Below are 26,272 nucleotides of genomic sequence, written 5' to 3'. Positions count from 1 at the left end.
GCTGGCCAGGAATGCGTTAGGGAGAGTTAAGTCTAGAGAAAACAAAGCAATGGTTGAGGGTTTCAGCAGCAGATGAACTGAGACTCATCAACCTGCTCCACATAATGACATCAGTTTTCACATGTACACTGCCAGCTCCCAGCTCTACCTCACCACCACCTCTCTCAAGCTCTCCACTTTTGTTACATTATCAGACTGTTTGTCTGATATCCAGTGGTGGATGTGCAGAATTTTCCTCCAATTAAACATTGGGAAGACCGAAGTCATTGTTTTCATTCCCTAGCTACTAACTCCATTCCTCTCCCTGCTAACTGTCTGAGACTAAACTGGACTTTTTGGACATTTGATGTCATATTTGACCTCGAGATGAGCGTCTGAGTCGGGTGTGTGTATCCTGATGATTTTCCAGTTACGTTGATGATTTAAATCTTTTCCCACAGACAGAACAAACATTTCTCCTGCAATAATCAGAGGCTGATCTTACATGAATTCAGTGATTCCATAAGATCTTGTTGAGATATTTGGTTCGAGTTTCTCATCTGCAAATCCTCCCCTTCTAATATCCTGTAAACAGAGTTTACAAAAATCATCACTGTCAGTCCAGGATAGAAATTCAGATAGAAATTCAGAATAGACAATTTTAGTATCGATGGAACATTTTCCCTCTCATTCCACTAAATCTATAAATCTCTGTCCCACACACTCCTCTCCCTCTCCGCTCGTTGTTCCAGATTCAGTGTCCAGTCTCCTACTTATTCTTTTCTCCTCTCCAGATTCTTACTCCTCCTGTCCTTAAACTGGTGACTCAGGCCGTGGATCAATCCCACTCCTTCACTCTAATTCTACCAAATAATGCAGCTCACAACAACAAACCATCTTTGATGAATGTATTTTCGAATGTTTGGAAAGAATCACCTTTTCCCATTTGTGGAGATCAAGGAGTCCAGTGATTAGTTCAGAGCTTCCTTCTCCCCAGGTCTGTTCTAACAAGCTGTGTCTGTCTGAGTTACATTTATATAGCCTCACTCACTCAGCAAGTGATTTGGTCTGACTGAGCTACAACAACATCATCTTATATTTATATTGAGCTTTTAACATGATAAAATATCCCAAGGGGTTTCACATGAGCATAAGGACATATTAGGCCAGATGACCAAAAGCTTGGCCAAAGAGGTCGGTTATAAGGACTGTCTTAAAGGAGGAAAGTGAAGTAGAAAGGTGGAGAGGTTTAGGGAGGAAATTCCAGAGCTTAGGGTTCAGGCAGCTGAAGACACAGCCACCAATGGTGCAGTGATTAAAATCGGGGATGAAGGACATGGCGCTCCATGTATGTGGGCCCGATAGACCAGGCTCAAAGCGCAGATCTGAACTTTGGGACATAGTTTGGCCATCCCTGGTCTCAGAGAAAAACAATTTCCCATATGGACGTCTTGTAAGATCTTTTTGTTTATTGATAACAGAAATTATTAAGATCAATTGAGTCCTCCTGTGTACTCGATGGGGATTGACTTTAACAGATTTAAAATCCTCTGGATTTCAGTGTTACAACAAGAATGTTTTCATAAAAAGAAAACAAATATATAAATCCTGGAAAACTAAAAGAACAAAAATGGGGAAATACACAGCAGGTCAATCATTTCAAAGTGATCAATGAATGGTCACTGTTTCAGGATGAACACTTCCCACCAGCAACACCAACCCCCCCTCCCACTCCCTGTTCACTGAACATTCCTTCACCCACTCATCCACCCATTGCACATCCACCCAATGGCTCCCAGCCCAGATTGACATTCAGCATGAACCCAGTGAGAGGGTGAGCTGGCCCTTGCGATGTCAGAATGGACAGGAGCAGGAAATGATTCCAATCAATACATTTTCTGTGTCATTATTTAAAAAGGAAACTTAATATTTTGTAAAACACCCCTGTGCACACCCTTGGCAAATTAAAATTTCTGGCCCAGACCCTTCCTATTGCTTCTACATGGTACATCCTGTGTGGTTTCAGCAGAGGGAGAGATAGGCTGCTCACATCCCTGCTCTCAATGCCGAGAGGCTTGTGGTCTCCACCCTCTGGATTTCAGAGCCCCTCAGGGTCCCGGCAAAGACTGATCCACCTGTATCTGTGCAGGGGCAGATTCAGCTGGTGGGAGAGAGGGCAGTGTGTAGGCTACTGCCTGGGGGTGGGTGGGGTAGTGCATGAGGATTGAGAACGCTTTTGATCGGAGTTCCCAGTTCCAGGTCTCCTTTCTCCATCGTCCCTCTCCTGAACCAGCAGCACATCATTCCTCCCACTCTGCTGCAGACCAGCTTGGTGGAGATCAGTGACGTGTTGTAACGTCACAGATACAGTGTCTGTCATCCTGTTTAAGGCAGCTGACATCTCCTGCACGGCCGTGGTCAGAACCTGCATGGACCCATTTCAGAGTCATGCTTGAATCTCCATGGAGGCAGACACTCTCTCCATGACAGACAGTCTCTGGAACCTCCTCCTGCCCAACGACCCTCTGAGCACCTTATGCTCCTCCAATCGTGACCCTGTCTCACTTCCCCACCTGCATCACTCCACCACTGGGGGCCGTGTTTTCAGCTCCCGAGGTCCCAAGCTCTGGAATTCCCTCCCTAAAACTCACTCTCTCTCCTTCTTTAAAATACTTCTTAGAATCTATCTCTTTGACCAAGTTTTTGATCATCTGTGAAGTACCTTGACATGTTTTATTATGTTATAGGTTCTATATAAATGCAACTTATTGTTGTTATTGCATTGCATTGGTAGACTCAGGAATGTCACACAAACATTTTCAATCCTCGGACCATACTCACTGGACTCAAACCTGCTGTTTCACTTTCACTCAGGAACAGATCACAGTTTTACACCAATCTCTGGTTTAACAGCACGTTTCCAACATTCACCGTTGTTCTTCCTGATTCTAAATACAGTTGTAAAGGAACCTTCTGTTCCGTGTACAGGAGCTCTGAACCATGGAAGAGAGCAGCTGGGACACATTTCTCACACACCTCAGGATTAACCCACATGTTCAGCCCCGGATGTGATTAACAGCAGCAGAAACAGCAGAATCCAACCCCTGCAGTCACTCATGAACTCGCTGGTGTCTCTGCAGGTGGGATGACTGAGTGAATCCCTTCCCACACACAGAGCAGGTAAACGGCCTCTCCTCACTATGAGTGCGTCGGTGTCTGTGCAAATGAGATGACCAAACGAATCTCTTCCCACACTCGGGGCAGGTGAACGGCCTCTCCCCAGTGTGAACTCTCTGGTGGGTCAGCAGGGTGGTTGACACACGGAATCCCTTCCCACACTTGGAGCAGGTATACGGCTTCTCCCCAGTGTGAGTGCGCTGATGTATCAGCAGTGTGAATGACCGAGCGAATCCCTTCCCACACTCAGAGCAGATGAATGGCCTCTCCCCAGTGTGAGTGTGCTGGTGTGTCAGCAGGTGGGCTGACTGAGTGAATCCCTTCCCACATTCAGAGCAAATGAACGGTCTCTCCCCAGTGTGAACTTGCTGGTGCGCAGTGAGTTGAGATGATCGCTTGAACCCAGTTCCGCAGTGAGAGCATATGAACGGTCTCTCGTCAGTGTGAACACGTCGATGGGACCTCAGTTCCCCGGAATTTTTAAAGCACATCCCGCAATCTGGGCATTTAAATGGTCTCTCCCCAGTGTGAATTCGTTGGTGGGTATGTAAGCTGGATAACTGAGTGAATGTCTTCCCACATACGGAGCAGGTGAACGGCCTCTCCCCGGTGTGACTGCGTCGATGAATTTCCAGCACAGACGGGGATCTGAAGCCCTTCCCACAGTCCCCACATTTCCACGGTTTCTCCGTGGTGTGGGTGTCCTTGTGTCTCTCCAGGTTGGATGATCAGTAAAGCCTTGTCCACACACAGAACACGTGTACGGTTTCTCCCTGCTGTGAACGATGCGATGTTTTTTCAGGCTGTGTAACTGATTAAAGCTCTTTCCACAGTCAGTTCCCTGGAACACTCACAACAGCGCTTTTCCAGTCACACTAATGTTTGAAATCATCCTGCAGACAGAGTAGACAACCTTTTCTCCTTCCACATTCAAAGTCTGATGGAATTCAGGTCCTGATGAATTGAGTGACTCTGTTAAATCTTGAAGGGTTGGAGTTTCCTGTCTGTAAATACTCCAGTTCTAATGCTTGAAAATGGAGTTTACAAAAACCATCATCACTGTAAGAAGAAGACAGAAATTCAGAACAGACAATTCTAGTTTCTATGGAACAATTTTCCCCAAAGCTGTAAATCCCCATCCCACATAATCCTCCCCCATCCCTGGGCTGAAATCCCATCCATTTCTTTCTTCCACTCACAGTTTTCTCCCTCTATCTACTCTGACTGGGTTCAGTACTCCAACCCCTGTGTGCAGAGTAAAATGATTCAGTCAATCATTTCTCTCCTGGTCACTGGAACCCTGGAGCTCTGCCCACTCTCTGTGTCTTCATCAAGATGGTCATGCATGCACCCTGCCGGCTGAAAATGCCTCTCCCAAGATGCTGGCCGGTTGCCTGGGTGATCTGGGCCTGTCACCGAGGAAGCCCCGCCCCTCTGATTCATCCTGACTCCCTTTTTTAAGCAGTGCCTCAGGATTGAGTATGATTTGCTTTCATTCTCGTTCAATGGGTTTAGAGATATGTCCAAGGTGCACTCAGCAGACTGTCACATATGGGCAGGTAGTGATTGAAGGGTTGGATAGAGAAGGTGTTGGTGGGTTGTGTGCTGTCTGATGCCTTAACCTTGCCCCTGCATACTCTCGATGAAGTCTTTCAATGTGATCGGTGCCTTCACAAATAAACCTTCTATTTGTCAAAATCCGATGAGACTGCAGGGATGTTTGGTCTCTCCAGTGATGTTTTAAGGACAATCCTAAGTGTTTTCTTTATTCTCTTGGGAGTCTCCTGATGTGACTCAGTTCTGAGAAAAGCAGTTGATTCGGGAGTCTGATGTCAGGCACACAAACGACATGTCCTGCACAGTGGAGCTGGTTTTGAGTGGTTAGCACCTCAATGCTGAGCACGTTGGCTTGGGAGAGGACACTGCTGGCTGACCACCTTTCTTCCCACCAGATTTGAGGGATCTTGTGATCCTCCAAATATGCTGGTGGGACTTCTCCAGTGCTCTGAGGTGCCTGCTCTAGGCTGTCCAAGTCTCTGAAACCTTTGGGAGTGTGGGGATCACCGCTGCCCAGTAAACCATGATCTCTGTCTCGAATTTGAGTATCCTCAAATACTCATCTCCTCATTCAGCCAAAGGCTGAGCTGGAATATTAGAGGAGACGATGTATTTAATCGTCTATGTCTGCCTCCGTCAAAAAGAAGCAACCAACATATGGAAAACAATCCACATTTTCCTGGATCTCACGGTCGACGGGGGAAGGTTTTAAAACCCACAAAACAGATAACAAACGATGGGTAGAAAGTGCACAGGAGAAGCCAACAACTCACGGACACCAACGACATGCGTGGTTTCATCAGTGCTGCCAAGACCATCTACGACCCAAACACTCAAGGACCAACCCCACCAAGAGCTAAGCACGGAGGGAACCTGTTCAAGGAGAGGGAGGCGGTCAGTACTCACTGGAGAGAACATTATGGAGAACTCCTCAACCAAGACTCTGTCTTTGACTTCAATGGCTTCAGCTCCATTCCTCAATACCCCATCTGGCTTAGTCTCGGTGCTACCACGGTCCAGAGTGAAAGTGAAAAAGCAATTTGACAGCTGAAAAACAACAAGATCTGGAGCAGATGGAATCCCGGCTAAAATTCTGAAACATGGCGAAGTTACGCTCCTGGCTGGACAATCTGGTATTCCTCACTGGGAAGAGGGATGCACGCCGGGGGATCTCTGTGACTGTATTCAAGGAGAGGGACAAGTCTGATTGCGGTAATTGCAGGGGAGTCTCCCTGCTGCCTGCCACAAGGAAAATCATTACAAGGATCCTCCTCAATCACCTCCACTTAGTGGCTAAAAATCTCCTTCCGGATTCACAGTGTAGTTCTCCCCTATTGAGAGGCACCGCAGGCATAATCTTTACTGGTCGGCAAACCCAAGAAAAATCCAAGGAACAGCACCAACCGCTGTACTGGCCCTTTTTCAACCTCACAAAAGCCTTTTATGCTGTCAAACATGAAGTTTTATGCAGTATTCTCCTCAAATTCAGCTACCCTCAGAAATTTGTCACCATCCTCCACCTACTCCACGATGACATGAAAGCCGTGATCCTCATCAGCGGAGCCACCACAGACCCTATCTCAGTGAAGACTGGGATCAGACAAGGCTGTGTCATATCACCAACCCTCTTCGCCATTTTCTTCCCTGTATCTCACCTTCAGCAAGTTACCCTCAAGCATGGAGATAATCCAAAGAACAGACAGGAAGCCTACACCGCCTTAAACAAAAACAGAATCAGTCCAACCTCAGACATTGAGCTCCAGGATACAGATGCTTTATCTGTATGTTAAATCTAAACTGCATTGATTCCATAACCGTTAATATCCTTGCCTCATAAACATTCAGCAATCTCAGTTTTTCAATTTTCAATAACTAGCACAAAGGAAGATGGCTGAGGTTGTTGGAGATCCATCATCTCAGTTCCAGGACATCACTGCAGGAGTTCTTCAGGATAGTGGCCTAGGCCCAACCATCTTCAGTTGCTTCATCAATGACCGTCTTTCCATCATGAGGTCAGAGGTGGGGATGTTTGTTGATGATTGCACAATGTTCAGCACCATTCGTAACTCCTCAGATACTGAAGTAGTCCATGTCCAAATGCAGCAAGATCTGGACAATATCCAGGTTTGGGCTGACATGTGGTACATAACATTTGCATCACAAAAGTGCCAGGCAATGACCATCTCTAACAGGAGAGAATCGAACCATCAAGCCTTGACATTCAATGGCATTACAATCACTGAATTCCCCACTATTAATATTCTGGGGGTTACCATTGACAGAAACTGAATTCGACTATCCATATAAATACTATGGCTACAAGAGTAGGTCAGAGGCTAGGAACCCTAAGGTGAGTAAGTTACTTCCCCACTCTCCAAAGCCTGTCCATCATCTACTAGGCACAAGTCAGGAGTGTGATGGAATACTCCCCACTTGCCTGGATGAGTGCAGCTCCCACAACACTCAAGAAGCTTGACACCATCCAGGACAAAGCAGCTGGCTTTATTCACTCCCTCCACCACCAATGAACTATGGCAGCAATGTGTACCAACCACAAGATGCACTGCAGGAACTCATCAAGGCTCCTTCAGCAGCACCTTCCAAACTCATGGCCGCTATGATCAAGCAGGACAAGGACAGCAGATAGATGGGAACACCACCACCTGGAAATTCCCCTCCAAGCCACTCACCATCCTGACTTGGAAATATCTTACCGTTCCTTCACTGTCACTGGGTCAAAATCCTGGAACTCTCTCCCTAACAGCACTGTGGGTGTACCTACTCCACATGGACTGCAGCGGTTCCAAGAAGGCAGCTCAGCACCACCTTCTCAAGGGCAACTAAGGATGGGCAATAAGTGCGAGCGACACCCACATCCCATTAATCAATTTTTTAAAAATTGACGAAATCTCAACAGAATTCCAGATTTCCACTATATTTTCTGTGGTGATTTCTGACTTTGTTCCTGAACAGCCGAGTCTCAATTACACAAATAAATATAAGAAATAAATTATTTGTACATTTAAATGGTAGAAATTATTTTACTCTTAACTAGTCATGCAACAAATTTTTAGAAAAACATAATTTTAGTAAAATACGATGAATGCTGGAAATCTGAGATAAAAACAGAAAGTTCTGGAAATCCTCAGCAGGTTTGGCAGCTTCTGTGAAGAGAGAGAAACAGATTTAACATTTCCAATCCAATATGATTCTTCTTCAGAACTGAGTATTTCCAGCATTCTGATTTCATTTTAAACACATAATTGATGTAAACTTTATTGTCCTTACAGTTATCTGGATGTAATTCTGATTTCAGACCTTCCTCTGAACAGTTTTCAAACTGACTCCAGCTCATTGTCCATTCCTTCACCAAAGACCCGGATGGCAAACCCTCTGCACAAGATGGCGGCGACCGGTTGCCCGGGTAACCCGGGCCTGTCACCGGGAAGGAGGCACCGCCTCCTTGGATCGCCCTGATTCCCACTCGCAAGATGGCGGCCAGTGAGCCCGCTGCCCCCGGGCCTGTCACCGCGAAGAAAAAGTCCAGTTTCCGGCTGGAATTTATGACAAATCAGCTTTCAAAATGAGGGAGATCCTGGATATGCCCCGCCCCTCATTCACTCTGATTGGTTGGAGGCCTCTCGGACTCCAGTCCCGCCCCCTCTTCCTATTGGTCCATACCTACCATCAATCACCGGGCTTTGTGAGTTGAAGCATGCGCAGTGCTGATGCTGTAGCTGGAGTGAGGCCTGTCGGCCCCAAACCTGAATAAGAAGCTTCTGGTCCCGCGTTTGTATCGAGCGGGGTGGGAAACAACTGCGGCTTCTCCCGGCGACAGGCCTGAGTTAATGGTCACCATGTTTATAGAGGCCGCAAACCCGCAGGAGGCAAAAAATCAGAGAGAGAGTTTGTTGTGAAGTCAATGGGTTGTTGTAAATCAGGGGGTCAGGGTTACAGTCAACAACAACAACAACTTCTATTTATATAGAGCCTTTAGCATCAGAAACCATCCCAGTGCATTTCACAGGAAAATTATAAAACAAAGTGTGACACCGAGACACATGAGGAGATATGAGGGCAGGTGACCAAAAGCTTGGTCAAAGGTAGGTTTTAAAAAGTGTCTGAAAGGAGGAAAGTGAGGTAGAGACGGAGAGATGTAGGGAGGGAATTGCAGAGCTTGGGGCTGAGGAAACTTAAGACACGGCGACCTTAGTTGGAGCGATTATAACAAGGAATGTACAAGAGGTCAGAATTAGAGCAACACAGATATCTCGGTGGGTTGTGGCACTGGAGGAGATTACAAAGATAGGGATGGATGAGGCCATGGAGGGATTTGAAAACAAGGATGAAAATTTTAAAATCAAGACATTGCTCGACTGGGAGCCATTGCAAGTCAGGGAGCACATGGGTGATGGGACTTGCTGCAAGTTCAGACTCCGGCAGCAGACATTTGGATGGCCTCAAGTTTACAGAGGGTACAATGTGGGAGACCAGCCAGGAGTGAATTGGAACAGTTGAGTCCGGAGGTAACGAAAGTGCAGATGAGTGTTTCAGCAGCAGATATGCTGAGACAGGTCGGGCGGTTACACACTTGGAAACGGGCAGTCTTAGTGATGGCATAGATATGAGATCAGAAATTCATCTCAGGATCAAATGTTTCACCAAAGTTGTGAACAGACTGGCTTAATCTCAGAGTATTGCCAGGGAGAGGGATGGAGTTGGTCAGTGGGAAAAGGAAGTTGGAGCAGGGACCAAAAACAGTGGCTTCAATCTTCTCAATATTTAACTGGAGTTAAGTAGTCAGCAGGGAGAGAACCAGGAACCAGAATGGGCCCTGAGACTGATACCAGTTTTAACTTAGTTAGTGTGGGAGAGAAAGAAGGAAGGAAACCCTGGGAGGTTTGGAGAGACCTCACAATTGCTCATTAAATCTCCACACAGTAAGTTCTGGACACAAGGTTAATGTCTGCTATTCTGTGTGGTTGGTCAGGGTTTTTCAGATTAATGTTTTGTTCTAAGTCATGAATGAAGTGAGTTATTAAACATATTGTTATCTCTAGTTGTACAAATTTGTTGAAAGGATATGGAAAGGATTATCTAACATTTATTCGGATTTCAGCACAGGGAGGAGGGAGACTGTGTGGGATGGAGATCTGTGGCTTTGGGAGAACATGAGAGGAAAAATGTTCTATAGAAATTAGAATTGTCTGTTCTGCGTTTTTGTCTTGGACTTACAGTGATGACTTTTGTAAACCCCTTTTACAGGATATTAAAAGGAGAGGATTTGTGGATGGAAAACTCAAACCAAACATCACATCAAGATCTGACAGAGTCATTTGATTCATCAGGAACTGAATATCATTGGCCTTTGACTGTGGAAGGAGAAATGTTTGATCTGTCTGTGGGAAAAGATTTCAAAAATTAGTGTGACTGGTAAAGCACCGAGACACACACACCCGAGTGAGAGTGTTCCAGTGCACTGACTGTAGAAAGAACCTTAACCAGTTACACAGCGTGAAAGACAACACACCATTCACAGCGGGGAGAAATTGTACACGTGTCCTGTGTGTGGACGGGGCTTCAATTGATTGTCCAACCTGGAGAGACACAAGGACACCGACACCACGGAGAAACCGTGGAAATGTGGGGACTGTGGAAAGGCATTCACTTGCCCTTCCAAGCTGGAAACTCATCGACGCATCCACACTGGGGAGAGACCGTTCACCTGCTCCGTGTGTGGGAAGGAATTTACTCAGTCATCTAACCTAGCGTTACACCAGCGAGTTCACACTGGGGAGAGGCCATTCACCTGTTCAGTGTGTGGGAAAGGATTCATTCAGTCATACAACCTAGCATTACACCGGCGAGTTCACACCGGGGAGAGGCCATTCACCTGCTCCGTGTGTGGGAAGGGATTCATCAATTCATCGAACCTAGTGTCACACCAGCGAGTTCACACTGAGGTGAAACCGTTCAGCTGCACTTCCTGTGGAATGAACTTTAGGCTTTCATCCACCCTGCTGAAACATCAGCGAGTTCACACTGGGGAGAAACCATTCAGCTGCACTGACTGTGGAAAGAGCTTCAGGCATTCAGGCAGTCTCATTGTACACCAGCGAGTTCACACTGGGGAGAGGCCGTTCACCTGCTCCATGTGTGGGAAGGGATTCACTGATTCATGCCAACTGCTGAGACACGAACGAGTTCACACAGGGGAGAGACCGTTTACCTGCTCCGAGTGTGGGAAGGGATTCATTGATTCATCCCAATTGCTGAAACACCAGCGAGTTCACAAGTGACTGCAGGGGTTGGATTCTACTGTTATTGCTGCTGTTAATCACAACCAGGACTGAACCATGTTCATTCTGACAGTTGGGGTTTGTTTCTGCTGATGTTAATAATCCCTGTAACTGGACTACAGTTTAATATTCTGGATCTATAACTAATTGTGTTATCGGGGCTGCAGTGTCCCTTTAAGAACCACTGTCTGTGATCTTTCTCCATAATTTAGGGATTCTCATCAGAAATTAGTTCACAAAAAGATCATGAACTTTTACTTCAACCCTAAATTGATCTTTGGTACAAACTGTACAAATCAGTGTCTGGAAGGTTCCACTGATTAACATCTCCATTCAGAAAGTGCTGATTAATCCTTGCTGACAATTCTTACTGACTTGCACATTATTCACAGTGACACCTCCATTATCCACCAGAAAGAAGGGGAATGGGAACTGGTGGAGAATCGAGAGACCCTAAATGTTACCTGTCCTGTCTGGCACAGAAATCCCCTCAGCACAGGAATGGAGACAAGCCCAATCCAAGTACCAGACTGTAATAAATTGCCATCTAATGAATGTATAAAATCTTAAGAAATTTATGGAATATTGTAGAAATTGCTAACTCTCTCTTATGAAGAAAGTTTCCACAGCAGCGTGCTGGGTAACAAACAAAGGACAGGTCTGTTATCTCTGCCAAGGACATGTCTCTAGCACAGGCCCTTAAAAAGATATTTCTAGCCCTGATACAATTGGATCTCATGAACTAGACATAAACTGTCTGTTGTAGCAGATATCTAGTTCACAGTTCATGTGTTTTAGAGCATAGCTTTTGGTTTTTGGAATTAAAGTCTTAACTATAGAAAATGGGATAAATTGAATTCAAGCAAGCTTGGACTCTATTACACTTAAAAAATGGGGGGCCATGTTGACTTAAGAGGTTAACAGCTAGAAAGGTAAGATCTAAAGCAGCAGGTGAGCTTACTTAGCTAAAGAGCTGGAGACATGATGTCAGCAATTCTTGCAAGAGCCAGGGCAGTCAAGTGAGACGTTTTTGTTTTAGGGGTTAGAGCTAGATTAGTTTAAAAGCCTTCAGTAAAGCCTGGAACTGAAAACTCATTTACTTCATCAGATCAAAGAAGAAATTGTATATGAGGGATAATTATCATAAAGGTCAGTTTCAGAACATCCCAGAAAAGGCTATGTTGCCATGCAGTTGGGTGATTCTCTGGTTTCAATTTATCTGGGTGTTTGCAAAGTTAGTTGCAGTTTGGACCTCACGTGGTTTGTAGCGCACCGAGAGAAGATAGCCAAAGGAAATGACAGTTAAATAGACCTTTGCTGTAAACAGAGTTTAAAAAAAACCGAACTTAATAATTCACCATGTGGAATGCAGGTAAGACTTCATCTTAGTTTGAATTTTGTGAGGGAACAGAAGCCGGAAGGTCTCATAGTTTAAAGCTAGTGGGAGAATCTGCAGTGATCCTCACAGAGACTTGCGGTAAAGAAAGCAATAAGCAGATTAGCTTATCAGGACAAGGGACTGAGGCAACCACAGTCAAGAGATGGGAAATGAAAGTTTTACCTCTGAGAATAGCTGGAGTTGAAGAGAATTCTCCAGAGGACTGTGGCATGTTTATGGGTGGTCCTGATAGAAGTCAATAACTTTAAGTTTGATGTGTCTTGTAAGAGAATTCTTGGGGGAGTCGTAAAAAGTAAACCTGAGTGCTTAACATGCACTCTTCAGAAAGGGCTCCAGCTGTTAGTGCGTAGTGCAATGGTCATTTGTAACACTTAAACAATGCCCTAGGATGAGTTGCTCCCCCATCCCCATATAATCTGGGATCAGATCCATGGACCTGAGCACCCAGGAAGGTGAAGATAGTGGCCATCAAAGGCCCATAGCCCAACCAGAAACCTGGACTATCCAGGAACTTGTTGCCAGGAAGGGATGCCTCGGTGCATTGTTATAATCATAACCGCCTGGGCCACTATGTCCGTCACTGTCACAATAGGTGCAGTGTGGAGGCTGACAGTAATGGTGAGCCCTGCTTACTCTCTGCTCCTGTACAACTGAGTCCTGACCCTGCTGAGCAGCAGCTAGAGGCAATGATAGAGGCCATGTGAATTAGGAACAGATTGGCTGGTTGCTGCAGTGAATCAGGTACCCGGACTAGCAGCTCCAGACACCCAGTGACTTCAGCTATTGGCCCTTTCAACTGACAATGTGGTTACAAATTGAACTAAAGACTTTGCCTTTTCAGGATTTGGCTTTATCCCGTTTGTTATCTACCAAGATGTAGTGGTAGAGAAGGGGAGATATCGAAGTCACCTCGAAATTAGCACATCTGTCTCTGATGCAAAAACACCAGATTATGCAAATACTGAATTGGACAGTAAAGTTACTCCAGGGCTCCTGAATAAGTTAGGATGGTAATTAATGGGATGTCCCACTTAGAATAAAAGGTAGAGAAAATCGCACCACCAAATGGGAATTGGAATAATTCACCCTGGGTATAGTTCAATACAATAGATCAATCTAGTATCCAGGTACATTCCAGTGAAAGTCAGAAAAATGTAGATGAGACTTGTAAATTAGTAGCTTTCTCTTGGAGATGTTTGTATCCTTGCCTCTGAACCTTTTCAGAAAACTGAATTTGATAAACTGGCCACTATCTGAGACATCGCACCATGCAGGGCGAAATAAACAAATATCTTCAGATAGACACCCCCACCAGCCCCACCCCGGGCTTTGGTAAGATTACCTTAAAGCCCAAGAATGACCTGTATCAGATGGCACAGGGAGCATGATTTTGGGATACCAGTCTGAGTGTGCAGATGTGATTTGTTATGTATGGAGTAACTAAAATGCAGAAATGCATGGTGAAGCTGCACTGAAGGCTGGGTCCCAGACATGCTCAGCTACTCGACAACAGAACAATATGAAGTGATTAATGTGGCCAAAGACTGAGTTAACATTTTAAATCATCAAGGTATTGACACGAACTCCACAGAGAAACTGACTTTAAAACAATCTGGAAAGAAATAAACACACATCTATCAGAGGGAGTAAAATTAAAGTGAAGAGGGATATAGAATCTGGATTTAGAAAATATCCACAAAGTGGGTGCCAATGAACAGAGAGCTGGAGAATTTTTAAACTCCATGCATGAACTTTTGTTTGAACCATATGTATTTACAATATGCCAATAATTTAGAATTGTGTGAGATGATCTGCAGGAGGGGAGGATGAATCAAAGTCGATAGTTGTCACATTTCACTGGGAAGCTTTTACATCTATTCTTGGTGGCAGCTCAAAGATTTTGTGTTGCTGATTTTGCAATCAACAAATTAGGAAAACAAGCTCATAGCTTAGAAATAGCTGGGTTAGCCAGAAATAAGATGTGAGAAGACAATAAGGATATTCACTTCTTGAGGCTGGGAGATGTGTAAGAAATCACTGTCCAATAAGCTTGTAGTTTTTAAAGAAATTTATTGACTATAGGAATCTCTCTCTCACTTATGAAGAAAGCTTCCTGGGTTGACAAACACAGGACAGTGCAGGCCTGTTATCTCTGCCAAGGACGTGTCTCTGGCCCTGACCCTAAAACAAGACAAACTTGATAGGGTGGGGAGATCTCATAACCCAAATGTTAACTGTCTGAGTAAAGATTGAACAGGATGTCCTGGAGAGTGACGAGCTACAAAATGACTTCATGGATTTCCGATGGAAATAGGAGGGATTAACTTGAATATCTGTCCCTTGATAATTGAATAAGTGATTGACAAAAGACCCCCAGGAATAACGTATATAAACAGTCTTCCAAAAGGTAAAATCGCTTCAGACAACAAAGAGCTTCTCAAAGTGATCCGTGCTGGCTTCAGACAAACACTTTGACTCAAGGAGACCGAGAAAGGAAGAGACTGCCACATCCAGCCACGGAGATCAGCATCCCCCTGATCCGGGACCAGTAAACCATTCTGAGGAGACTGCCACCTCCAGCCACGGAGATCAGCATCCTCCTGATCTGGGACCAGTAAACCATTCCGAGGAGATTGCCACCTCCAGCCACGGAGATTAGCATCCCACTGCTTCTCCCCATCCATTTGTCTAATCCAGGACCAGTAAACCGTTCTCACCTGTTATGGGCCGAATGTTTTTTCTGCCTATTTAACTGATGTATCGTATCTAAACTATTGCTTCTTAGTAAAATGCTTTAAGATTACCTAGGACTTCGATGTTCTTTTTGGGTAATCTGTGACTCCTGGACTAAAATCTTACACTTGTCCATGAGAGTAACTGAGGGTATGAGAACTGAAATAATCTAGAGTAATGATGAGGTGTTAGTTGTGGCTCAGTGGTTGCATTCTTATTTTTGAGTCAGGAAGTTGTGGGTTCAAATCCACATCCAGAAACATGAGCAGAAAATCCAGGTTGATATTCTGATGCAGTACTGAGGGAGCACTGCACTGTCAGAGGTCCCGTCTTCCAGATGAGACCTTCAACTATGGCCCCATCTACCCTCTCAGTTGGTGTAAAAGTTCCCATGATGTTATTCCAATGAGCAGGGGAGTTCTCCCTGGTGTACTGCTTCATATTTATCCTCAACAAACATCACTGAACAGATTATCTGGTCACAATCACATTTCTATTAGTGGGATCTTGCTGTGCACAATTTGGCAACTGCATTGCCTCCATTACAGCAGTGACTACACTTCAAAAGAACTTCATTGGCTGTAAAGCACTTTGGGCCATCCTGAAGTTGTGAAAGGTGCTATATAAATACAAGTCTCTATTAACAAAGGAGAAAAGGCCCAAAAATGGAACAGTCAGTAACAGGACATCAATCAGTCTCCTCTTATCTTAGAGAAATCAAGGGTTCGAACACCGTGTGTTTGACACAAAGCTGATTTATTTAATCTATATCCGGAATATTAAACTCCATCTCAGTTACAGAGATTATTAATATCAACTGAAACAAACTCCAACTTTCAGAACAAACATGGTTCACTCCTGGATGTGATTAACAGCAGCAATAAGAGCAGAATCCAACCCCTGCAACTTGTGATCTTGCTGGTGTGTCTGCAGGGTCGATGAATGAGAGAATCCCTTCCCACACATGGAGCAGGTGAACGATTTTTCCCTGGTGTGAATGCGCTGGTGTTTCAGCCTGAGGGAATGCAGAATGAATCCCTTCCCACACACAGAGCAGGTGAACGGCCTCTCTCCAGTGTGAGTGCGCTGGTGAATCAGCAGATCCATTTTGCCTTTAAAGCTCCTCTCACAGTTTGTGCATTTAAAAGGTCTCATGTCAGAGTGAACACGTTGGTGTGAAGTAAGTTGGGCGAGCTGAGTGAATCCCTTTCCACACTCGGAGCAGGTGAATGGTCTCACCCCAGTGTGAATGCGCTTGTGTCTCAGCAAGGTGGATAACTGAGCGAATCCCTTCCCACACACAGAGCAGGTGAACGGTCTCTCTCCAGTGTGAACTCTCTGATGATCCGACAGTTTGCATAACTGAGTGAATGCCATCCCACACTCAGGGCAGGTGAATGGTTTCTCCCCAGTGTGAACTCGCTGGTGTAACTGAAGGCTGGATAACTGAGTGAATTCCTTCCCACACTCTGAGCAGGGGAATGGCCTCTCCCCAGTGTGGACTCGCTGGTGAGTCAGCAGGTTTTGTTTTCTTTTAAAGCTCTTCTCACAGTTGGAACATTTAAAAGGTCTCATGTCACTGTGAGCAAGTTGGTGTGCAGTGAGGTGGGTTAGTCGCATGAATCCCTTCCCACACTCTGAGCAGGCAAATGGCTTCTCCCCAGTGTGACTGCGTTGATGAATTTCCAACACAGACGGGGATCTGAATCCCTTCCCACAGGCTCCACATTTCCATGGTTTCTCCATGGTGTCGGTATTCTTGTATCACTCCAGGTTGGATAATCATTTGAAGCCTTGTCCACACACACAACACGTTCACAGTCTCTCCCCACTGTGAATGGTGTGATGTTTTTTCAGGCTATGTAACTGGTTAAAGCTCTTTCCACAGTCAGTTCATTGGAACACTCTCATTTTGGTGTGTGTCTGTCTGTCTCGGTGTTTCTCCAGTCACACTGATGTTTGAAATCTTCCCACAACAGAATGTACAAAAAATTCTTCTTCCACATGCAAATGTCGATGATGTTCAGGTCCTGATGAATCAAGTGACTTTGTCAGATCTTCAGAAAGTTTTAAAGTTTCAGAAAATTATACCCTCCTAATCCCCTACAAAAGGAGTTCACAGTATCAGTATCACTGTCAGCCCAGGACAGTAATTCAGAATAGGCAATTCTAGTTCCTACGGAACATTCTTGTCTTGTCTCCCCAAAGATGTGGTTCAGTCATAGAAACTAGGAGCAGGAGTAGGCCATTTAGTCCTTCGAGCCTGTTCCGCTATTCAATATGGTCACAGTGATCCTCCATCTCAACGCCATGTTCCCACTTTCTCTCCATACCCCTTGATGCCCCTAAAATCCAAAAAATGATCAATTTCTTCCTTGAATATACTCAGTGACCTGGCCTGCACAGCCTTCTGTGATAGAGAATTCCACAGGTTGACCACCCTCTGAGTGAAGAAATTTTTCAACATCTCAGTCTTAAATGGCCTGCTCCCTATCTTGAGACTGTTTCCCCTGGTTCTAGATTCCCCAACCAGGGGAAACATCCTTCCTGCATCCAGTCTGTCTAGCCCTGTTAGAATTTTATACATTTCGATCAGATCCCCTCTCATTCTTCTAAACTCTAGTGAATACAGGCCCAGTCGAACCAATCTCTCCTCATACGACAGTCCTGCCATCCCTGGCATCAGCCTAGTGAACCTTTGCTGCACTCCCTCTATGGCAAGTATATCCTTTCTTCAGTAGGGAGACCAAAACTGCTTGCAATACTCCAGGTGTGGCCTCACTGAGGCCTTGTATAACTGCAGTAAGACATCCCTACTTCTGAACTCAAATCCTTTTGCAATGAAGGCCAACATACCAATTGCCTTTGTAATTGCTTGCTGCACTTGTCTATTTACTTTCATTGACTGGTGTACAAGGACACCTTTGTACATCCACATTTCCCAATACATCACCATTTAAATAATACTCTGCCTTTCTGTTTATCACACCGAAGCATATAACTTCACGTTTATCCACGTTATGCATCTGCCAAGTGTTTGCCCACACGCACAACTTGTCTAAATCATCCTGAAGCCTCCTTGCATCCTCCTCACAACTCACAGCCCCGCCCAGTTTTGAGTCGTCAGCAAACTTGAAAATATTGCATTTGGTTCCCTCATCCAAGTCATTTATATATATCGTGAATAGCTGGGGCCCAAGCACTGATCCCTGCGGTACACCACTAGTCACCACCAGCCACCCAGATAAAGACTGTTTCCGGTCTGTCAACCAATTCTCAATCCATGCCAATTAAACTAAAAGAACTGAAAATCAGCAACAAAGTCCCAACAAGAGTTCAGAGAACCTTTCTGAATAAACAGAATATTATTCCCGGTATCTATGAAACACTCTGTCTGCTGATGTTCTACAAAGTATCAAGCAATGGATACTGCATGCTACCTCTCCACGGTTACCGGGCACGGATGAGACTGTGAAAGAGAGGCCGACAGCTAGTGTAACCTCCCCCGCCCCCTCCTAGATGCCCCACCCATTCTGGATCTACAAATTGTTCTTTCAACCAAGAGCAGGGCCAGTTGAAGATCCTCCAGACTGGGCAGCCAAAGGTTAGGGTTGTGGGGCTGAAGTCTACCCAAAAATGGAGAAGCAGCCCCTTCAGGGACTATACAAGGGCTGCAACTTCTCCCACTGAATATAAACATGGCCCTTGGACTCCTTTCAGCTGCAAACATCAACTGGGCCAGACTATATTTGACGGGCACTAGGTCCCAGCTGGGAACAGGGAGCCTGAAGACCCGCCCACCCCATTACGTCACCAATACAGCGCATGCGCTTCGCTCCCTGCTGACACATGATGGTGGCCATGAATCTGGGTCTGTTTCTTGGAAGACCCGAGGCTGCAAAAGCGGGAACTGCAGGTTCGATTTCGGGTTTTTAGGCCTTCACCAGTTGTTTAGAAACCCTCCCCATCTACCTGCCGACTCCATCGCTCCCTCCGCATTCTTACCGGTTTGGAGATACGACAGACAAGAGATGCCCCAAAGTCATCTCTGCGCATGCTCTAACCATTGGGCGGTATCGCGCATGCGCACCTATCTCCTTTGGTGGGGTTAGGGGACATTCACCATCCCGGGGAATGCTGCGTAACTTCCCCGACATGGAAAGTTTAAACCAGTGACTAGTGATTCTCGTTTGCTATGATGTGGAAGTAGGGGCGCGGTGGGATGGAAATCAATAAAATTAGGAACCAAATTATACCGAAGCTCAAGACACCTTTTGTGCATCAGCCAGCAGTTTTTCCATCCATGCTTCTGGGTCAGGGAATCCGTCTTTAACTAGTTTGTGTACAAGCTGATTGCGTAGGTCCTGAGCTATTGGTGGGTTTGAACAAGACAAAGAGAATTTGAAAGGCTGAAGGCATCAGAATTTTACTCCCTACTAAAGATGAAGAATGTTACATTAACTACCGAAAGGGTAGAAAAGTGAAACATTGTCCATCTAAATGTCGGATATAGATACAAAATGAGGGGGGTATCAATCTCTATATCTTTAACAGACATTGGCTTGGAAAGAGGGAAATGACCTGGTCCACTTGCCAATCAATCACTACTGGCCAACATTATTACACTATCAAGAGTTCAGGGTCTCAGAGGAAAAAGAAATATGAGGCCGTGAATCTAATTTGTGAAATACAGTGAAAGAAATACAATTCACTTTACAAATTAATGTATTGAACTTCAGATCAAAATAATTGTTTCCAATTACTATATTCAGTTTGCCCAACACCGATGAGGAATCGTTGTGGATAATGTTCACTGTTTTATACTATTCTATTTTTCTATTATTATGATGCATGAGTTTCCCCTCCGTTCTATAACATATGAATGGCGAATCATTCTACCCAGAATGCTCCATGTGGGTGAATACGGCCTATCTCCATCAGAAGGGTTGTAATGCACAGGCGCAGGAAGGCCCTGCCCCTCCCAGAGGGAGGGGATCTGCTGGACACAGCCTCTCCCACCTTACAAATATGTGGGCTTCTTCTTATTGCAACTTCCCAGCCAATTAGTAGTTGTGAGATTGCAGCAGAGTAATGTATTTGCTTTATAATTCCATAATCCATCTGCACTATCACACTGGGGATACTCCCTTAACTTGACCCTTTATTAATAATGTCACTAGGGTATGTGAAATGTGTAGAATTATTGGACCAAACTCGACCAGGTACTCTTTGTGCTTAAGTAACCAGTGAACCCTAATATCTGTTTCAGCACACAGCTCGATCAATTTTTCCACAGGGATCAATGTGAGAGAATTATCCACCCTGGAATTCTCAGTATGGACAGGGTGGGATGTGATTTCAGACAGGATGTCCCAGTTCTCCACCCTGGGATTCTCAGTATGAACAGGGTGGGATGTGTTTTCAGACAGGATGTCCCAGTTCTCCACCCTGGGATTCTCAGTATGAACAGCGTGGGATGTGTTTTCAGACAGGATGTCCCAGTTCTCCACCTTTAAAGGGACAAGGAGAGGACCAGCTGGACTGAATGACTCGGAATGCCTGAAACAATATGTATTATGGGATAGAGAAGTTTAGTCTGAGTTAGAAACTCAAACAGGCTCTTCATTGCAGACAGGTCACCATGGCAACACTGATAAGACATTCCATTCCACAGAATCGACTCATTGAAAACTCTAATCAGATCAGGGAAAGGACAGAGTTTGTCTGTTAAGCACATTAAAAACTTAAACCAGAGTGAGGAATAAAATAGATTAAATTATAATGTGTAATGTTTATATATATAATCATAATTCTATGAGAAATAACAGAATTAATAGTAGGCAAGGTAGTTTAGTGTTAATGAGAAAATTACTGAAATGAAGTAACTGATGGGAATCAGGGAATGTGTCCCTGTAAATCACAGACTTGAGAAATTTCAGCTGTCATTTCTTCATTTTCTACCAAAACCCAGCAGAGAAGACAAAGAGTCAGGGGCCAGAGCATGACAGGGTATAAAAGTGAGGCATTCTGATGTTAGGAACAGTTGGGACTGGAGACACCGGAGATCAAGCTCAGGGTGCCCGAGGTTCCATCCAGCGGGCTGACCTCGTGTAAGTGACTATGGACACACGGGACTTGCATGTTTACTCTGATTGATGGTAAAATTAGATGCTCAACCAGGAGCCTTTGTTGGACAGGGGTGATGGGTGAACAACATTTGGTACGAGTAAGCACACAGGCAGCAGAGTTTTGGATGACCTCAAGACCTCAACATTATGGGGATATTGAATGTGGGAGGCCAGCTAGGAGTGTGTTTGGATAGTCAAGACTGGAGGTGACAAAGAAATGGATGAGAGTTTCAGCAGATGAGCTGAGACCAGGGCAGAATCGGGTGATGTTAGTGAGGTGTAAATTGGCGGTGTTGGTGATGATCCAGATAGGTGGTTGGAAGCTCAACTTGGGATCAGATATTACATTGAACCTGTGAACTGTCTGGTTCTGACTCAGACAGTTGGCAGGGAGAGGGATGAAGTCTGTGGCTAGAGAATGGAGTTAGTAGTGGGGACTGACGACACTAGTTTCAGTCTTCCCAATATTTAATTGGAGGAAATTTCTGTTCATCTAGTACTGGATGTCAGACAAGTCAGGAATGTGTGTGAGTTGGAGGAGAGATTGGAGGTGATAATGTTCGCATATACCTGTTACCCAGGTCCTTCTTGGTGGTGGAGGTTGAGGATTTAGGAGGTTCTGTTAAATTTCTCATCGAGTTGTAGATATATAAAATTCTTCTCCTTCATACCCTGCCTCTCACAACCCTCCCCCACTTATCTCTCTCTCTCTCTCTCCAGCCACTGCCTCCCTGCCGCCCCCCCACCCCCAACTCTCTCTTTCCTTCTCTCCCCCCATAGAGACTAGAGTCATGTGTAGACCCAGGCTGTGTGGCAGGTTCCCTACCCAGAAGGACATTAGTGAACCAGTTGGGTTTTGTGACAGTTCGGCAGTTTTCCCTCGTGCCGACCCCATAAATTACCAGATTCATTCAGCTCAATTTCACAACCTGCCCTTGTGTTTTTGTGGGTTCTCTCTCGCTCCCTTTTCTCTGTTTTAATCAATTTCACAGGGTAAAAGAAGTGGAGGATTCGCAGTCGGGAAACTCAAACCAAACATCACAACAGGGTCTGACGGAGTTGCCAATTTATCGTAACCTGAGTATCATCGGATTTTGAACATGGAAGGACAAAGCACCGTTCACAGTGGAGAGAAACTATACACGTGTTCTGTGTGTGGACAAGTCTTCAGCCGATCATCTGGCCTGTCGAGACACAAGCACAGTCACAACAGGGAGAAGCCATGGACATGTAAAGACTGTGGAAAGATATTCATTACCCCATCTAAGTTGGAAACTCATCGGCGCAAACACACGGGGGAGAGACCCTTCACTTGCTGTGTGTGTCAGGAAGGATTCACTCAATCATCCCACCTTCTGAGACACCAGCGAGTTCACACTGATGAGAGACCATTCAGGTGCTCTCACTGCGGAACTGGGTTCAGGCAATCATCTCAACTTATGGTACATCAGCGTGTTCACACTCGGGGGAGGCCATTCGCCTGCTTCGAGTGTGGCAAGGGATTCACTACCTCATCCCACCTTCTCAGACACCAGCGAGTTCACAGTGGGGAGAAGCCATTCACTTGCCCTGAGTGTGGGAAGGGATTCACTCAGTCATCCAACCTGATGACACACCAGCGAGTTCACACTGGGGAGAGGCCGTTCACCTGCACTGAGTGTGGGAAGGGATTCACTCAGTTTTCCAACCTGTTGGCACACCAGCGAGTTCACACTGGGAGTGAGCATTCAACTGCTCTAAATGAGGCAAGGGATTAACTCAGTCATCCACCCTGCTGTGACACACGTGGGTTCACACTGGGGTGAGGTCTTTTAAATGCACAGACTGTGGAGATCCATTCATCCTACCTGCGAACACGCCAGTTCACACTGCTCCAAGTGTTGGAAGGGATTAATTAATTTATTGTATCTGCTGCCACACCAGCAGGTTCACACTGGGGAGAGACCTTTTGAATGCCCGATTGTGGGAAATGATATTAAAGTTCCTGGGAACTGTTGGTCATATTCACGCTGACGAGAGACCATTCAGGTGCTCTCACTGCGGGACTGGGTTCAGGCGATCAATTCACTGTACACCAGCGAATTCACACTGGGGAGACGTTCACCTGCTCTGAACATGGAAAGGGAAATGCATATTTATCCCACCTGCTGAGATACTAGTGAGTTCACAAATAACTACGCTGATTGGACTTTGCTGTTAATCACAGCAAGACTGAACCATCTCCATTGTGATCTGTTTCTGTTGATGTTAATAAACTCCAGCCCAATTATAGATGTTAATATTGTGGATAAACGTCAAATAAATCAACTTTGTTTTAAATACAGTGTGTTGAATCTTCTCAATATCTCTAACATGAGTTAGTTCCTTTTGAAGTGCTCTCCTTCTCCCCTGTCTCCTCCATCCTCATCTCCAATAAGTGAGAGGAGTTCATGGAGCTTCTTTGCACTAAGATCCAATCAGCTGCCCCTGCTGCTTCTCTCCCTTCAGGGCCAAATTGTCTCTAAAGTTTGTTTAGTTTCTTTCCTATCTCCCCTCATGCCCTCTTAGGGCTCATCTTGTCCATGAGACCCACCTCCTGGTCCATCGACCATATTCCCACTAAACTGCCGATCACCCAATTTTCCCATTGTGAACATTGCTAACGGTTCTCTCCCTTCAGGTCCTGTCCCTCTGCCCTTCAAATCTGCCATCATCACCCCCTCCTCAAACAAACTACCATTAACTCCTCTGTCCTTGCAAACTACCACCCCATCTCTAGCCAGCTTTTCCTCTCCAAAGGACTCTCCAAAGTCCTTATCATCTCCCAAATCCATGCCCAACTTTCCCAGAACACTATGTTACAGGGTGACCTGGACTGGGAACTGAATATTCAGGATTATTCATCATTTTGGAAGGATAGGCAGAGGGGTAAAGGAGCTGGGTAGCATTGTTAAGAAGGGGAAAGGTCAGTACATTAGTGAGAGAGGATCTTAGATAGAAGGAGCAGGAAGGAATCAGTTTGGGTGCAGCTAAGAAACAGCAAAGGGCAGCAGACATTGGTGGGAGGTGTTCACAGGCCACCAAACTGTCATGATAATGCTGGGCACGGTATTAATCAGGATATTAAAGCTGCATGTTGCATGGTAAAACAGTAATAATGGGCAACTTCAATTTATGTATGGACTGGGTAAAGCTAATTAGCATTGATGCTGCAGAGGATGTCTTCCTGGAGTGTGTACAAGATGAGTTTGTGGAGCAGTACATTGAGGAATTAAATAGGGATTGTGCTAATTTAGATTTAATATTATGTAATGAGAAAGGGTTAATCAATAACCTTGCTGTAAAGCAGCCATTAGGAAATAATGGCAATAAGATGTTAGAGTTTTACATTAAGTTTGAAAGTGATACCACTCATTCTGCAACTAGAGTCCTAAATCTGAACAAAGGAAATTATGAAGGTATGAGGGGCAATTTGGCAATGGTGGATTGGAGAAATACATTAAAATATTTGATGATAGACAGGCAATGGCTAGTATTTGAAGAAGTATGACATGGATAACAAAAAAATATACATTCCTCTAAGACACAAAAACCCAACAGGAAATGTGAATCAACCGTGGCTAACAAAAGTTAAAGATTGCATTAGATCAAAGGAAGTGGTTTATAAATTTGCCAGGAAAAGTGGTAACCCCAAGGATTGGGAACAATTCAGAGTCCAGCAAAGGATGGCTAAGACTCTGATAAAGAATGGGAAATGAGAATACGTTGCAAAATAGGGAGTAACATGAAAGTGACTGTAAAAGCTTCTTTAGGTATGTGAAAAGGACAAACGTGGGTGCATTATAGGCAGAGACAGGAGAATTTATGATGGAGAATAGGGAACTGGCAGAGAAATTTAACAATTACATTCTGTCTGGCTTCATGGAGGAAGACACAGAAAATCTCCCAGAAATACTAGGGAACCAGGGGATGAGTGAAAATGAGGGACTGGAATAAATTAGTATTAATAAGAGGTGGTACTTGAAAAATTAGTTGGATTAAAGGTTGATAAACCCCTGGACCAGATGAGCTGCATCCTAGAGATAGTTGTTGCATTGATGGTTATTTTTAACAATTCTATAGATTCTTGAAAGGTTCCTGCAGACTGGAAAGAAGCAAATGTAACCCCATTATTTAAGAAGGGAAGGAGAGAGGAAACTGAGAACTACAGACTTGTTAGTTTGACATCAGTTTCATGAAAATATAATAATTTTCAGAATATTATTGTGATGTATTGTACAGGTAAGTTAATAGTGGGGTTTGGATTAGTTTCTCTGTGTGGATGTGTGTGTGTGTGTGTCGGGGTGGGGGGTGGATTTAATTGAATTGGAGACAGCTGGTCTGGAGGCTTTGAGTTATCTAAAGGGATACTCGGTTTGAAATGCTAAATACGTAAACATGGCCGAAATTCTAGAATGTGAGGTGTGAGAAAAAGTTGCATTTTTCGGTAAATGAGAGTAGTTTGAATTTCAAAGAGATGGTAGGACGTTACACCTTGCTAAAAGAAGCTATGCCAAACAGTGTGTTTATTTTTCCCAAAGGTTACTGATAGTATGAGTACTATGAAAGATTTATATTATGGGAAAAATAAAGTTGCGAAGATAAATTGGAACAATGGAATTTATGTTAAAAAGGGAGAAATATGCATTAAGGAGATGAGGTTATGTGTGAAGGAGAAGGCATTCTAATATGTAATGCAAGTGTGAAAAGCCTCCAACCTCTGTGCATTAAGTTGTTTACAGGAAATGAAGCTAAGAAAACTCACTTTGAATATCACTGCCCAGGGTATTGTGTGTATTGCCTGGGTCTGTTTAATTCTATTTGTGTCAATGGAGGTGTAACTGGGAGCCAGGTTAATTAGGGGATTTAGGAGTTATTATAGTAGTAACTTGTCGACATATGTATGTGCTTAAAATCTTTTCTTTTATTAATAAATGTTTAATTTATTTTTGTAAAAACAAAGCCTTTACATCCCAGTGGAC

General features: G+C 44.6%; 5 protein-coding genes across 6 annotated transcripts in view; 3 read left to right on the top strand and 2 right to left on the bottom strand.

The window, feature by feature from the left end:
* LOC144697271 (uncharacterized) overlaps nucleotides 1-26,272 on the top strand; it is a 407,386-nt gene that overhangs the window by 103,294 nt on the left and 277,820 nt on the right. The window lies entirely within an intron of this gene.
* The window catches only part of LOC144697869 (uncharacterized), an 84,067-nt gene that overhangs the window by 46,425 nt on the left and 11,370 nt on the right, over nucleotides 1-26,272 (bottom strand). Inside the window, 4 exon segments of the mRNA XM_078569838.1 lie at nucleotides 3,102-3,881; nucleotides 6,369-6,430; nucleotides 8,002-8,267; nucleotides 12,325-12,329. Of these exon segments, the coding sequence (XP_078425964.1) occupies nucleotides 3,102-3,881; nucleotides 6,369-6,430; nucleotides 8,002-8,267; nucleotides 12,325-12,329 (1,113 nt within the window).
* LOC144697356 (uncharacterized) lies at nucleotides 9,016-15,214 on the top strand. Its single transcript, XM_078569349.1, has 2 exons — nucleotides 9,016-9,653; nucleotides 9,979-15,214. The coding sequence occupies exon 2, from the start codon at nucleotides 10,707-10,709 to the stop codon at nucleotides 11,010-11,012; it is 306 nt and encodes a 101-aa protein (XP_078425475.1). The 5' UTR covers nucleotides 9,016-9,653; nucleotides 9,979-10,706; the 3' UTR covers nucleotides 11,013-15,214.
* On the bottom strand, nucleotides 15,884-18,097 carry LOC144697095 (uncharacterized). The gene has a single exon (XM_078568912.1). The coding sequence runs from the start codon at nucleotides 16,888-16,890 to the stop codon at nucleotides 15,997-15,999; it is 894 nt and encodes a 297-aa protein (XP_078425038.1). The 5' UTR covers nucleotides 16,891-18,097; the 3' UTR covers nucleotides 15,884-15,996.
* LOC144697219 (uncharacterized) lies at nucleotides 21,202-23,591 on the top strand. The gene has a single exon (XM_078569114.1). The coding sequence runs from the start codon at nucleotides 22,373-22,375 to the stop codon at nucleotides 23,027-23,029; it is 657 nt and encodes a 218-aa protein (XP_078425240.1). The 5' UTR covers nucleotides 21,202-22,372; the 3' UTR covers nucleotides 23,030-23,591.

The sequence above is a fragment of the Cetorhinus maximus genome, chromosome 23 (assembly GCF_964194155.1).
Source record: "Cetorhinus maximus chromosome 23, sCetMax3.hap1.1, whole genome shotgun sequence".
NCBI classification, from domain to species: domain Eukaryota; kingdom Metazoa; phylum Chordata; class Chondrichthyes; order Lamniformes; family Cetorhinidae; genus Cetorhinus; species Cetorhinus maximus.
Note: the sequence above shows the minus strand (reverse complement) of the source record. Positions and strands in the feature narration are given on the sequence as shown.

Coding starts and splice junctions, on each gene's coding strand:
- LOC144697356 (XM_078569349.1), top strand. CDS start 10,707: ATGAACTTTAGGCTTTCATCCACCCTGCTGAAACATCAGCGAGTTCAC.
- LOC144697095 (XM_078568912.1), bottom strand. CDS start 16,890: ATGGAGAAACCATGGAAATGTGGAGCCTGTGGGAAGGGATTCAGATCC.
- LOC144697219 (XM_078569114.1), top strand. CDS start 22,373: ATGGAAGGACAAAGCACCGTTCACAGTGGAGAGAAACTATACACGTGT.